General features: G+C 41.0%; 2 protein-coding genes across 2 annotated transcripts; one reads left to right on the top strand and one right to left on the bottom strand.

The window, feature by feature from the left end:
• Positions 1-644: 644 nt before the first annotated feature.
• Positions 645-4,374, bottom strand: ngdn (neuroguidin, EIF4E binding protein). The gene is made up of 11 exons (XM_062379957.1): positions 4,319-4,374; positions 4,035-4,094; positions 3,580-3,651; positions 3,209-3,346; positions 3,019-3,103; positions 2,548-2,600; positions 2,254-2,371; positions 1,725-1,899; positions 1,485-1,638; positions 1,169-1,232; positions 645-817 (listed from the first exon to the last, which is right to left on the bottom strand). The coding sequence occupies exons 1-11, from the start codon at positions 4,337-4,339 to the stop codon at positions 798-800; spliced, it is 960 nt and encodes a 319-aa protein (XP_062235941.1). The 5' UTR covers positions 4,340-4,374; the 3' UTR covers positions 645-797.
• A 463-nt stretch (positions 4,375-4,837) lies between these two features.
• cebp1 (CCAAT/enhancer binding protein (C/EBP) 1) lies at positions 4,838-9,116 on the top strand. The gene is made up of 3 exons (XM_062379958.1): positions 4,838-4,960; positions 6,647-6,937; positions 7,576-9,116. Exons 1-3 carry the CDS (start codon positions 4,958-4,960, stop codon positions 7,879-7,881), a joined length of 600 nt encoding a protein of 199 aa, XP_062235942.1. The 5' UTR covers positions 4,838-4,957; the 3' UTR covers positions 7,882-9,116.
• The last annotated feature ends 3,398 nt before the right edge of the window (positions 9,117-12,514 follow it).

Here is a 12,514-nt window from a genome sequence, read left to right as displayed (position 1 = left end):
ATTTGACCTTTCACGTTTCTAGAAGGGCATTAGTGATAGTGTTCCTCACCCAAGAAGGTTTGATTCCCGGGTTTACGTGTTCTACTGGGCTTCCTCCCGCAGGTCAAAGACATGCAGATTGGATTGAGGGATAATTGGAGACCTAAAACTAATCTCACATTTAGTTACCTCAAAGGAGAATTGGGATGGATGATGGATGGCTGGATGTTTGAACCAGAACGGCTGCTCTGTTCCGAGTGTCCCTGTAAGTCGGGGCAGCCGTGCACGTTTCCAGGACCATGAGAACCCAACAGCTAAATTAATCTCAGCCATCAGCTTTATTTACAGCATTTGCCACATGTTTGCCTTGTGGTCAGCTGGTTGGTCTGCCTGTAGCAGCAGGTTGTGATTAAGGCCTTTTACATCCACATCTGGCAGCTTCAAGACACTGAGGATCGAACTGGATTGAAGAGTTCCAGTGTCTAAAGGTCGTCTGCTGTTTATTTCCTCATAGTCACAGCTCTTGGAGCAGCAGAGTTTTTAAAATAAGTGTGTGAATCCTTAAATGACCTCAAACCTGCAATCATTTTGTCTCAGTGACGATCTGTGTGTTGCCTCTGATAAGGAGGTGATGTGACTGCCCTCTAATGGAGGAAAATAACAACTTTTGACTTGCAGTAAATTTTATTTCACAATGCAAAAAACAGTGAATGTATGCAAGTGTCGGGGAATTCATTTTTAACTCAGCGATGATACAGTCAAACAATGAACGAAAATGATGATGAGACACCATCAGCCGCTGGACGCCACGTTTCAGTCTATCTGTGCTTCTTGAAAGCTGCAAAGAGAAAAGGGTGATTAGAATGATGAAATAGAATGCAAACAAAAGAACAGTTTCTTTGCTTCTGAAATATTTTAAGTAATGAGGTCACTGCTTATATTTTTTAAAACATGTTCAAGACGCGATATTAGATATTTTTTGGAAAAAATTGTTCTTAACATTATTTTTAATATACAAGATAAATAATCGGGGTGTAACAAACACTGGTTTAATAGGGCTGAATGTGGATTCTACACTGGTGCTGGAGCAGAAGCAGCTTTAAAGTTCCGAATAAGAGCTGTTTATTGTTTATTTCTGTCTCTTTAGAAGAATTGATAAGAACTGGTTTATCTAATATCAAATCCTTACCCTTTCTCTTGGTTTTCTTCTTCATGAGCTTCTTCTTCTTCTGGGGACGAGCGCCCTCCTCACTCTGCATCAAGAAAGACAAAACAGCCATCTCAGACAAACCCGCCATCTCAGACAAACCCACAGCCGTCGTGTCAAACATCTAGCGTGTGCGACTAGTCAGCATGAATAATTTAAAACGTCCTGTTCCTTTCAGGTTGGACCAAGGTCCTGAGTAAATGTAGGACAGCTGCTCTGCTGCATGATGAGTGGGGTTTACACCATCAGAGCAATGTGTGGACTAATCTTCTCCTCCTCAGTTTCGGTCAGAACTCACCTGTCTGCCCTCGCCGCCCGTCAGCGCAGAGATGTCCCTGAAGTGTGTTATACCCTTCAGCTGACCCGACATGCCCATCGTGCCTCTCTTCCGGTTGCCCTTCTCTTGTTTTGATACGTTGAGACGCACCATCATCGACTCCTCATAGTTTTTCCTGCAAAGAGGAAAAGACGCCTGTTTTAGAAATGTTTTAAATTACTTAGAAATTCAAGTTGTGAAACACAGACGGTAGCGACTGACCGGTGTGTCTCATCGCGGCTCTCCCGATCGGTTTGGAAGTCCCGCCGGTCCTTGATCTCCTCGGGCGCGTCACTGTACTGTTGTCGCAGCTCTTGGATCACAGAGCTTCTCAGAGCCGCTTGCTTCTGTCGATCCAACTGAGCCTTCTTCCTGTCAGCCTCGGTCAAATCACCGTCTGCAAAAAAACAAACCAGCCAATTCACAGCTGCATCCTTCAAAAGGCTGCATTAAAAGGCCGATTGTGTCACAGCGGCACGACTAGATGGTCCCATTCAGTAGTCTCAGACGAGATGTCCAATGCTATACCATAACACAAAGTATTTCCTTCAAGTATTGTACAGGTCTTAATAACTTCTGTTCAGTTTTTCTTGTTCACGTGCAAAGTGAGTGCGGGAGGGTGGTACGGAGGATACGTGACGACCAGGATGACGCCAGGATCCATTTGAGGATAAATATTCACATTAATCATTTCCAACTTCCACAGAATAAGGAAGCAAAGAGGACAAAGCGGTTTAAAAAGACAGATTACCATAGTGCACAGGGGCAATCTTTGGTGGTATATATTTCCTGCCACCAGAGTCCGCTGCTGTCTTCTCGGAAACTTTTGTTGTATTGCCTTCTCCTTCAGACTCCTCAGATTCATTCAGCTGATGGATGGATGAAGCACAAAGAGGAAAAAAAAAAAAACATTAGGCAAATACACATCTCTCACTATTTATAGACTGTGTGTGTTTTGTTATTTAAGAAGTGGTAGAGTGAGGACTTAATGAGCGTTAATCACCTACAGTATGAATACAGACGTGTTATAATGTTGAGGTCTTACTTTGCTGGCGAAGTTCTCCGGATTGGGACGCAGCTGCAGCGGGTCGTTTTCAGCTGAAGTCAATAAAAACACGAGACGCTGCTGTTAGCAAGCCGAACGCCACAGTGTTCACAGGTTTCATATGTGTAACTAGACGACAACATGCTGCTCAGCAAACATTAACTGGGCATTACAATTTATTTACGGTGAGTGTGAGAATCGGACACAGTTGTGGAGACTTCAGATTTAATAGTTTATAGTTTGTCCTTCCATTTTTTTTCTGCTTTCAAGTGAATCACATCTGTGTCTCTGATGTTGTAGTGACCACGTTTAATGGTAGTCTTAGTGTATTTGTGAATTTGTAATGTTCTTACATTAGAGTTAATTATAATTGCCATGGGATAGGAGCCTGACCAATCAGAGAAGGCTATGTTGTGCCCCAAAAAGGACAATCATCGACGAATGCAGATGGCTACATTGATCAGGTCTTACCTAAACTTCCAGTATTAGCTGTTCGAATCAGTTTGTCAATCTGGTACTTCAGTTTGTTGTCTAGGGGTCGCATCTTCTCCAGAACCTAAAAAAGAAGAGGGAACATGAGGAACAACCTGCACCAGATGAGAATGAGCGGTTATCATTATTATTATTATTTGTTATTGTCCCTTTCATTACGACGTCTCACCGTTCTGATGGTGACCACTCTGTTCAAGGCTTCGCTGTCTTTTATTCTGCCTCCTTCGCTCTTGACGCTGATCAGGTGAGTGAGGTCCTGGAGGTAGAAGAGCATCAGGTGATAGCGGAGGTCCAGGAAAGACAAACCCTGCAGAGAGAGGACAGAGTCAGGGAGGACACATTCACAGGGACAGAAGACATAGTACTGTATCCACACATGTTTTAAAAAGAGTAGACAGAGACAGGACTTCGATAATATCTGGGTGAAGTATAACACACTCGTATATTAATCCAACTGAGCAAAGCAGCACATCTGTATGAACCTGCAGATGTTTTCATCCATTGCTCTTCAATAACAGACGTGATGAAGTCCCTGCTTACCTTTGATGTACAACATTTCCCATCTTTGACTGTGGTTAGCAGCTCGCGGACGTGACTTGTGACTGAGGCCACCTGAAGAGAAAAGACAGAGTTAGAGTCGCTCCTACCCCACAGCTCCTCCATCAGCGACAAAGACTCACATCTACAGCTCCTCTATCAGCGACAAAGACTCACATCTACAGCTCCTCTATCAGCGACAAAGACTCACATCTACAGCTCATCAATCAGCTACACATACTCATATCTACATTTCCATGAAGGGCCTACAGTCCTAATGTACCCTGACAAAAGGTACTAGTACTACACTGATATATCCAGTACCACTGCGGTAGTACTCTGTTACTAACCGGGTATTAGTATATTCATGACTTGTTTTTATGGTGTCTTGTAATCCGTCAGCAATCTACAGCTACAGCTTCTCAGTAAAACGTGAGAACGGCGTGTTGAGGTCGTACCTGTTCCGTGAGGCTGTGCAGCAGCTCGACAGCTTTGGGCAAATCACTTTCAATGAGATCCTGTGATGAAGTCAAACCACAGTCAGAAACACAGATACACACAGAGACAGGAAAGTGAGGCAGGAAAACTCAGTTAGCTCGTGGCTAACAGTTAGTTTCATTTTAAAACTACTCGGACCAACAACTGACGGTCGGTTTCAGAAAAAACGTTTAAGACTTAAGACTTCAGTAGAGCGTATAAACAAATCACATTAATGAGTTTAAGAATCAGCAGCTCTACTCACGTTGTCAACAGGCGCCGCCATTTTGCCTGTCCCTACTCTACGGAAGCCGCAGCGGATCATGTTAGGAGTTCGTGAAGTTTTTCGCGTTCTTTTAACTGTCTATAAATAATACATTTTACAACAATAAATGAATGTTAATAAAATAGCTTCATTAATAGGATCCGCAGATAACAGAGCACCGTGTAGATACATATATAAAGCTTAAATACAGACGAGAAGATAAATGAAATGAGATTGAAAACTTAAATAAGACAAATAAAACAATAAGAATTGCTACAGTGCTTCTAATAACTCTAAGGCGTCAATAAAGTTCAGCAGCTATATTGCTGTTTTATTCGCTATTTGCATAACGGAGTTCAAACTGAGCAGAATTTAATAAATAAATGTGAAGGGTCACCAGTCATAAGATAGACTGATTAATTATACTTGTTTGTTTGAAGACTGTTTTTAACCTATTTTGTACATTTTCCTGTTGTTTTTTTATTTTTCCCCGTCCTTTACATGTGTGAGTGACAGAGAGGAAGAGCGACAGAGGAAGTGATGGAGTGAACATCCTCATCCTCATCATCACCATCAGAGGAGGAGAACCTGCCTCTGACTCTCAGACCATCTCCAGTCTTAGGAGCCTGAGGAAGAGTCATGGTGAGTCCCATCACAGCTTACATGTTAAAAGCTAACTGGTTCTAAATCTAGTTTTTCACAAAGTTATCCCGACCTGCAAATATAGCTTCTGCCATGATTTAAAAGAAACGCTGGAGACTAAAGAGACGATGACAGTAGGTGATCATTGAAAAGAGAAAGCTCAAAGAATTCATAGCAATATATATTTTTCTTTTCTTTGCAATGTTTCTTTTTGTTTGATGTAGGGCTGTATGTAACAATTATTTTATTTTGCAATAAAGTGATGATTAGTTAATTAATTATCCTATTTCTTTTTTTATATATATGTTGAGTAAGTTTCATGGAAACCAGTTTTATATATTTGAATATCCAAAGGTTTAATATCACAGAAAACCGAGAATATTTACATTCTAGAAGCAGCTCCTAGAGTAACTTAAATTTATCAGTAATTCTAAAAAAGTTTTCTCATTAATTTGACTGAAAACTTTAATGGTCCAATATATCAACTTTTCTGTTGCACTTAAATAATCTTTTATCTGATCTAAGATTTATTACTGTTACTGGTTAATTGGTTAATTAAATTAAATTGCATTCTTGATGATATTTTTTCTCCATCCTTCTGAACTTTATCTTTAAAAGTTTAAATTGTTTATGCTTGAACGTCAACAAGTTTATGTATAGTATAGCACATTTATAAAAAAAAAGGCAATTTAAAGTGTTTTCACAAAATAAGAAAGAGTAACAGTAACAGTGAAGTGTAAGAAATGGGTTATATTCGATTTAGAGGAAGGCTGTGGAAAGTAACTACGAGTTTCAGCAGACCGGCAGTTCTCATATGTTCAGCATGAAAACTAAACACTTTCCAAGTTTAGTTTGGTCTCTGGGGACAGAAGCAGACCTGAGGATGGTTGTATTTTAACGGTAAACCATTCAGAGCTTTAGAAAGCAACGGCAGGATTTTGAAGTTAAGTCTTTAACAGACAGGAATCCTGTAAATATGTGAGAGCTCCAACGATATGATTAACTTTTCTAGGTGTTAGCGAGGACTCCAGTAGACGTGTTTTGAACAAATTCTTTAGAATTTTCAAACATTTACCATAAAAACTACAACTTGAACGCAGGACAGTTAAGCTAAGTTCCTGTGTGTCCCTCCAGAATGCCCCCCCCCCATTTCCCCAAATACTTGGCTGTGATTACATTTTCTTATAGCCAGTCATCCATAAAAAAATACATTTATGAATATGTTGAACCGAAAACATACAGCAGATACAAACAATAATAACACAGAAGCGAAAAAACAGTAATAAAACAAGTGAGTTACATGGGCATGTTGGCAGCTGCCATACGTTCTACAAAGGAAATAAATGGTTGCCATGAAGTGGTATAACATTTACCGGTGGACCCCTTGATGGTATATATAATTTTTCAGAGGAGGATATGACACATGATTGGATGAAATGTGTTGGAGGGAGTGCATCTTTCCATTTTATCAAAATAAGCCTTCAGGCCAGCAGAGAGTTTCAGGCCATTATATTCATATGCCCCATAGCATCCACTGGAGCCACACCAAGCAAATCCACAATGGAGCTGGGTCTGCTGTTTCGCCACATATCTAGAGAGCTTTTCAACGATTGATTTCCAGGAAACATGCAGAACAGCATCATTTAGATGATTCTCCTGTCTCACTCTGCTTCTGAACCCCTCCAGATGTCTGATGCCAGGGTTTCCTCCGTCATCCAGGAGTGGGCGAGCTCCTACTCGGGTCAGGTGAACCCAGCTGTCACCACCTCCGGCCAAACCGAGGCCTCCGCTCAGCTGTCTCACATGGAGATGATGCCGTACGGCCAGGCTCAGGGAATGCTGAGGGAGGGCGGGGAGGACAGTGTGGCCGAGCAGATGATGGGAATGTCCTACCTGCCATACTCCACGTCCTGCCTAGGCCACTCCTCGAATGCGGCGAGCAACAACCACCACCAGAGCCACGCCAGCACTCAGCAGGTGACCCAGAGGCTTTTGTTGCACAAATGATAGAAATGTCTTTCTTCTGAGATCACTTGTGGAAAGAGTGTTGTCTGGGCTCCTTAGGGTCTTTGCCATTATGCTGAGAGGCTGCAGAATGATTTTGGATCATACCCAAATTTTGGGGGATTGTCCAAAACTGCCAAATTTTAACTTAAGAGATAAAAGCTATTTAAAATGTTTGATTTATCTTTGAATCCACTGTATAATATGTTGGGATGTATAATGAACAGGTAGTACTTACCTTCAAAGTCTACAAACTGTTTGTACATGCATATCTCGCAGTGTTGAATTAGGTGTTCTTTGGACATGAGATATTTTCAATATAAATTAACCTTAAATATACAGGTGGCTCTGTAGCAGTCATTTGGGCTGGGGCAGTTTGTCTGAAGTTAAACATGTCTTCTTCTAAGTCATGTGATAACCAAGAGGAGTGGTCAATAACTGGGTCAAAATATGGGTCAAATTTGGCATCAGATCATTCTGATGATGTGATTAAATTTAATTGACTGCACAATTGCAAATGAAGATGATGAAGTATGTAGTTAAAAATTAAAATATTCAGAGAGGGAAACCCACCAACCACAGGCGTTGTAAAGTGTGTCTGTGACCCCCAGGACTTCTCTCCCTTCCTCCTGCCGACCCTGAGGGCCCCGCAGAGCAAGAGAAGCATCAGCAAGGACAGCGCTGAGTACCGGCAGAGGCGCGAGAGAAACAACATTGCCGTGAGAAAGAGCCGGGACAAGGCCCGCAGGAGGATCCTGCTGACCCAGCAGAGGGCCATGCAGCTGCAGGAGGAGAACCAGAAGCTGCAGCTGAGGATAGGGCAGCTGACGCAGGAGCTGGACACTTTCAAACACATCCTGTCCCAGCGACACCCGCAGGGGGCCGAGGAGGGCGCTGCAGGGGGGTCTGGTATCTAAACATCTCCTTCTCATCGACATCTAGAGACAACAAAATGCACATAACACTGGCAGTACAGTAAATATACTTGGACTATAATAGAATATTTAAGTTTTCTCCTGTTGGCAAATGTAGCCCATGTTCATGGTAGCTGTAAAAACAAATAAAAAAAGCCATAAAGAAAAGTAAAGACGTTTTTTTGTTTGAGACTAAAGAAAATGCATTGATTAAGGTATAAATAAAAATTATGGTTTGGACTGAATCAGAACTGTATGTTGAGGAAAGTTTAAAACTGCTTGTAACAAAATTGCATTAATGTAATTACTTTATTCAGAGTTAAATGCAATTGTTAATATTAGGTTTTCCAAAATTAAAAAGTAAAGTTTTAGTAAGTCAAAAAAAGAAATTGTATGGTCTTTATGACAACTTCTTTCAGCTTGTGTCAATGAATTTTTTCTTCTTTATCCAAATATAAATTCCATTAGATACTTAATCATTATTGATGGTTTCAACAAACTAATCGTAAATATTATTTGTTTTGGCTATAAAATTACAGTCATTTTTACAAGTTGATACAAAGAACCACACAGGACACAACGAAGACACCATAGATCCAGATTATTGTATTAACAATTTCAGCTCTGCCTAATTACAGATGCTCAACAGTGATTGGACAGAAGCTGTTTGAGAACAAAGACGGCATTATATACATTTTTGAATTACACTAAAACTGTTAATAAAATAAAAAGAACATTTTACCCTTTTTCTGGATAAAGAGAGATTTTGTCATGGCCTCTGTCTTTATTAAATTGTAGCTTCGATCCTGTACACTGGAGCTTTTGAGGGAACCTGCAGAGGATCTGAATATAGAAGCTGTGACTAAATTCACTGTAAACGCAGTCACCCTGAGAAACGGGACTATATGATTGCTGAGACTTTGCCGTGGACGGACACTTCTGAGATTTGGTTCAATCTAACAAACATTGCCTCATCACCATCTACCTGATACTTCAGCTGTATTTTGAGGTTAGTTGCCCAACAGGAGTTTCACAATGATATGTGGTTTGTCAAGGATTTATTGAAATCTTTCTCTGTATATATATATGTAATACTCTAAGTAGGTGCGGGGTTACTTGAAATGATTTTTGTATCTGTAGAGGTGTCCCTGTCTTGTTCATGAATGTGTTTTATAAATGTGTGATAATACACTGTTAAAGCAATATGTTGCCATGAATGTTTTTAAATAATAAATAAATAATTGCTTGTGCTTGAATGAAACCGTAGTTTTTTTTCTATGTTTGGACAGATTATCCTAATTTAACTCACAGTCCTCACACCCATGTGGCTTTGATTCAAAGAAGGCGTGATTATGCTTCAATGCCCCTCGCCTGCTCTCCCCTACATCCTTCATTGGGGGGTGAACAGGCACCTGTCACGTCATTTACCAAAAGTTGTCTACCCACAGAAACGGACGTCACGCCGTGGACCGTTGTGCACCAGCGGTTTCCCTTTGTGGGATGGGCAAGATTTCGAAACAGCGGAGGACGGGAGGACGAGAGGGGAGAAAGAGATAGTATCAGTGTTTGGGGCTGCCAGGGCCTTCCTGTGGCTGTGATGCTACTGAAGGGACAGAGAGATAGGGGGTGGTGGGCTGGAGTGGTGGTGGTGGGGGGGGGGGGGGGGGGGGCACATGCACAAAAGACACATTTAGTTATTTTAAGTTATTCTAAGTTTCGCTCAAGTTCTTAACATTCGGTAAAACATTTTCATGCTGTGGAGGAATAGACCGACTCACAAAACAGTTCTTTGTCAAATTTAGAATTGAATTGTTGTTTTTTGACCTTTAATCCAAGTTGAGTTTTAGTGCCTGTTGGGCAACAAAGACCGAGTGAAGGCACACGGATACAGATGTTCACTTCTGTTTTATACAAATGTACTTTTTTCGCTCGATGCAAACCGAGCTGAACTGACAATAACGACATCCCAGCAGCTCAGCCAGTCGACGGTTTGATCAATCCAAGAGCAGCTAAACCTCATCTCACATTTCATTACAGTGTCTGCTCTAAACCTGATGGGCACTAGCATGTTCTCTTTTATTTGTCCTGTGTTGATGATCCGTGTACATCAGAATTATTCCTTGTCATTAGTGAGTCCTCCTCAAACTGTTCTACAACACACGTTTGTGTGCTGAGCTTTTTATTAACAGTCTATGGTGCAGAGTGAAGTTTGAAAACTTTGTGTTCATCCTACCTGGCTCGTAGGAAGATTTTAAAGTCAAAGCTTTTCTGAATTTGTTAATACTGTTCAAGTTTATTGTTTACATAAAACTTTCAATGATGAACTTAACTTTTGTTATTTTTATATACATCTGATGTTGACTATTTCAGAGGTTTGTTTAGAACCAAGTTTGCACATTTTCAACATAAAAGCTCAATAATTCAGCCAAATAAGAAGTATTACAGCAACAAAACAAACGCTGTGCTTTTAAAGTGATTCCGTTAATGTTGCTGCCATGATGGAGATTAGAACATTGAACGCGTCGTGTGTCGAAAACTGCACCAAATTCGGTAAGGCACTTCATCTGGCAGTAAACAATAGACAGACCATGTGTGAAGCCAAAATTATGACAGAGAGAAAATCAGAGAGATGTTTGTGGAATCAGTGGGTAGAATACAGAGAGTATATATATATATACAGAGTCTGCACAGATAACCTGTTTATTTGTAACGACAAACTTAACTACAGAGTTTAAAGAGAGTTAACACAAATCCTGAAGCCTGTTTCTATGGAAATGAGGCGATGAGCTGCAAATACATGATCCGACAAATCAACTATAACTTTGTGTCGCTTCAGTGATCAACTCTTCATTTACTCGGGAGAGTGAAAGTGTGACTCTGGCCTGCATGCTCTCACACACACAGGCACATAATGACTTGTTGTGTGACCGTGTCTGTTGAAATGTCCGGCAGCGCCGTGTGGGGCAATTTGTGGTCCCGGGACTGCAACATCTCCACAGAGTGAAGAAAGACTGTGTTTCACCTAATCCCTTCCAGGTTACTCAACAGCAGCAGACCCATGCGAACCCCACCACAGCCCCAGTGAAGCGGCTCCGCTCTTGCAGCTGCCGTGTGAAGCTGTTTTTGTTGCAGACCAGAGACTCATCGAATAGATCAAGATCAATTATATCTTATGCTCAATCAAGAGTCCAAATAACAGAAACAACTTTGTGTGAACCTTTTACCTTTGTTTCAACACTTGTGCACTAAAAGCCTCATAACGAGAAACAGCATCACTCAGACGCCAGCTCTCACAGCTTCAGATTCCTACTGCACAGATACAATTCTTTCATGTAAAGGAGAAATGAATGAGAAGGAACAACGCAGTGATTTGAGGTGCTGTTCAGAGGTTATTGAGCTCATTTCGATTTACACTTCTTCCTGTTTTTTCGCAGGTAAATTGATTTAAAGGATGATGATGTGTCAAAATGGTGTGTTATCCTTGTACCAGTGTGTGTGTGTGTGTTTGTGTGTGTGTGTGTGTGTGTGTACTTTGAGAAGGTGAGTATTTTGAGCCTGCTACAAAGTGAAGACTTTTTAGGAAAAGTTTAATATTTTGGATTCTTCACTTTCTGACCTAATTTCAGAGGGCTGTTTGAGGTCTAAGAGCCCAGTCACACATATGCCAATATTTCAGAGGCCTCCAATCTTCAGTAGAACTTGGTTGTATTTCAAAGGCAACAACAGACAGAAAAGTGTCAATAATACTGTGCTGTCAATGCTGCAGTTTACTTTATCACTTTGCTTGTTTTAATCACTGCCCCTTATCCACAGAAGCCATCCACACAGTCAAAACCATAAACTTTCTTGGCAACATGCTACATTACCGGCCTAACTGGCTTCCTATTTTAAATGTAATTCCTTTTGTAGTGTAGTGCCACCCAGTGGAAAAACTTTTCACAGCAAAAGATAACACAAACGTGGATAAACAAAAGCATTAATGTCTCTTACAGGGACTATAGGCAGTCAGAGCTCCTGTCAACTCAGTGATAATTGATAAGCTTTGATTTTTCTCTACATAAAATCGCATGAAGCCCAAAAGAATGAATAACCACGTGTGGCTGCAGAGGGCGCTGTTGCTCAGTAAAAGTTACATGGTGTTGCTTTAATCCAGACTGCTGTTAATGTAAAATGGAGTGAATCTAATATTTAGCTGCTGTAGGTGCAGTGGAGAAATACAGATACAATTTGAACTGTTTAATAATCATGAGAAAAACATTGTGTACCTTCCTATGTATGGAGATGCAGTGTATGCCACATGTCCCGGTGCTGATCTATGATGTATGGCTTCTCCATGAGGCTGAGGACTACATGTTGGCCCTCTGGAGCAGAGAGCTCACAGAGAACAGAGGTCTCACTCTGTCGCTTCTTCTGTGAATCATCTCTACCATCACTACCAACCTGCTGTGTAAAAAACTGTTGTTACAACGCAGGCACGTGCACAGACATTTTTGGGGGGCAGGTGCACAGACATTTTTGGGGGGTAGGTGCTCAAACCAAAAAAAGGGCACCCATCGCCAAAATTGTTTATGAAATTAAAAATAATAAATAAAAAACAAAGTACGATATTTTCTATGCACACTGCTGCGCAGAAGTC

This window comes from Platichthys flesus, chromosome 21 (assembly GCF_949316205.1).
Source record: "Platichthys flesus chromosome 21, fPlaFle2.1, whole genome shotgun sequence".
Lineage (NCBI taxonomy): Eukaryota > Metazoa > Chordata > Actinopteri > Pleuronectiformes > Pleuronectidae > Platichthys > Platichthys flesus.
Note: the sequence above shows the minus strand (reverse complement) of the source record. Positions and strands in the feature narration are given on the sequence as shown.

What these genes read in the sequence shown, in the direction of transcription:
- ngdn (XM_062379957.1), bottom strand. Translation starts at nt 4,339, where the DNA reads ATGGCGGCGCCTGTTGACAAC. An exon ending in AGCCGCGATGAGACACACCG is followed by an intron (nt 1,639 to 1,724) that starts GTCAGTCGCTAC and finishes TCCTCTTTGCAG; the next exon opens with GAAAAACTATGAGGAGTCGA. An exon ending in CGGGCGGCGAGGGCAGACAG is followed by an intron (nt 1,233 to 1,484) that starts GTGAGTTCTGAC and finishes TTCTTGATGCAG; the next exon opens with AGTGAGGAGGGCGCTCGTCC.
- cebp1 (XM_062379958.1), top strand. An exon ending in GCCACGCCAGCACTCAGCAG is followed by an intron (nt 6,938 to 7,575) that starts GTGACCCAGAGG and finishes TGTGACCCCCAG; the next exon opens with GACTTCTCTCCCTTCCTCCT.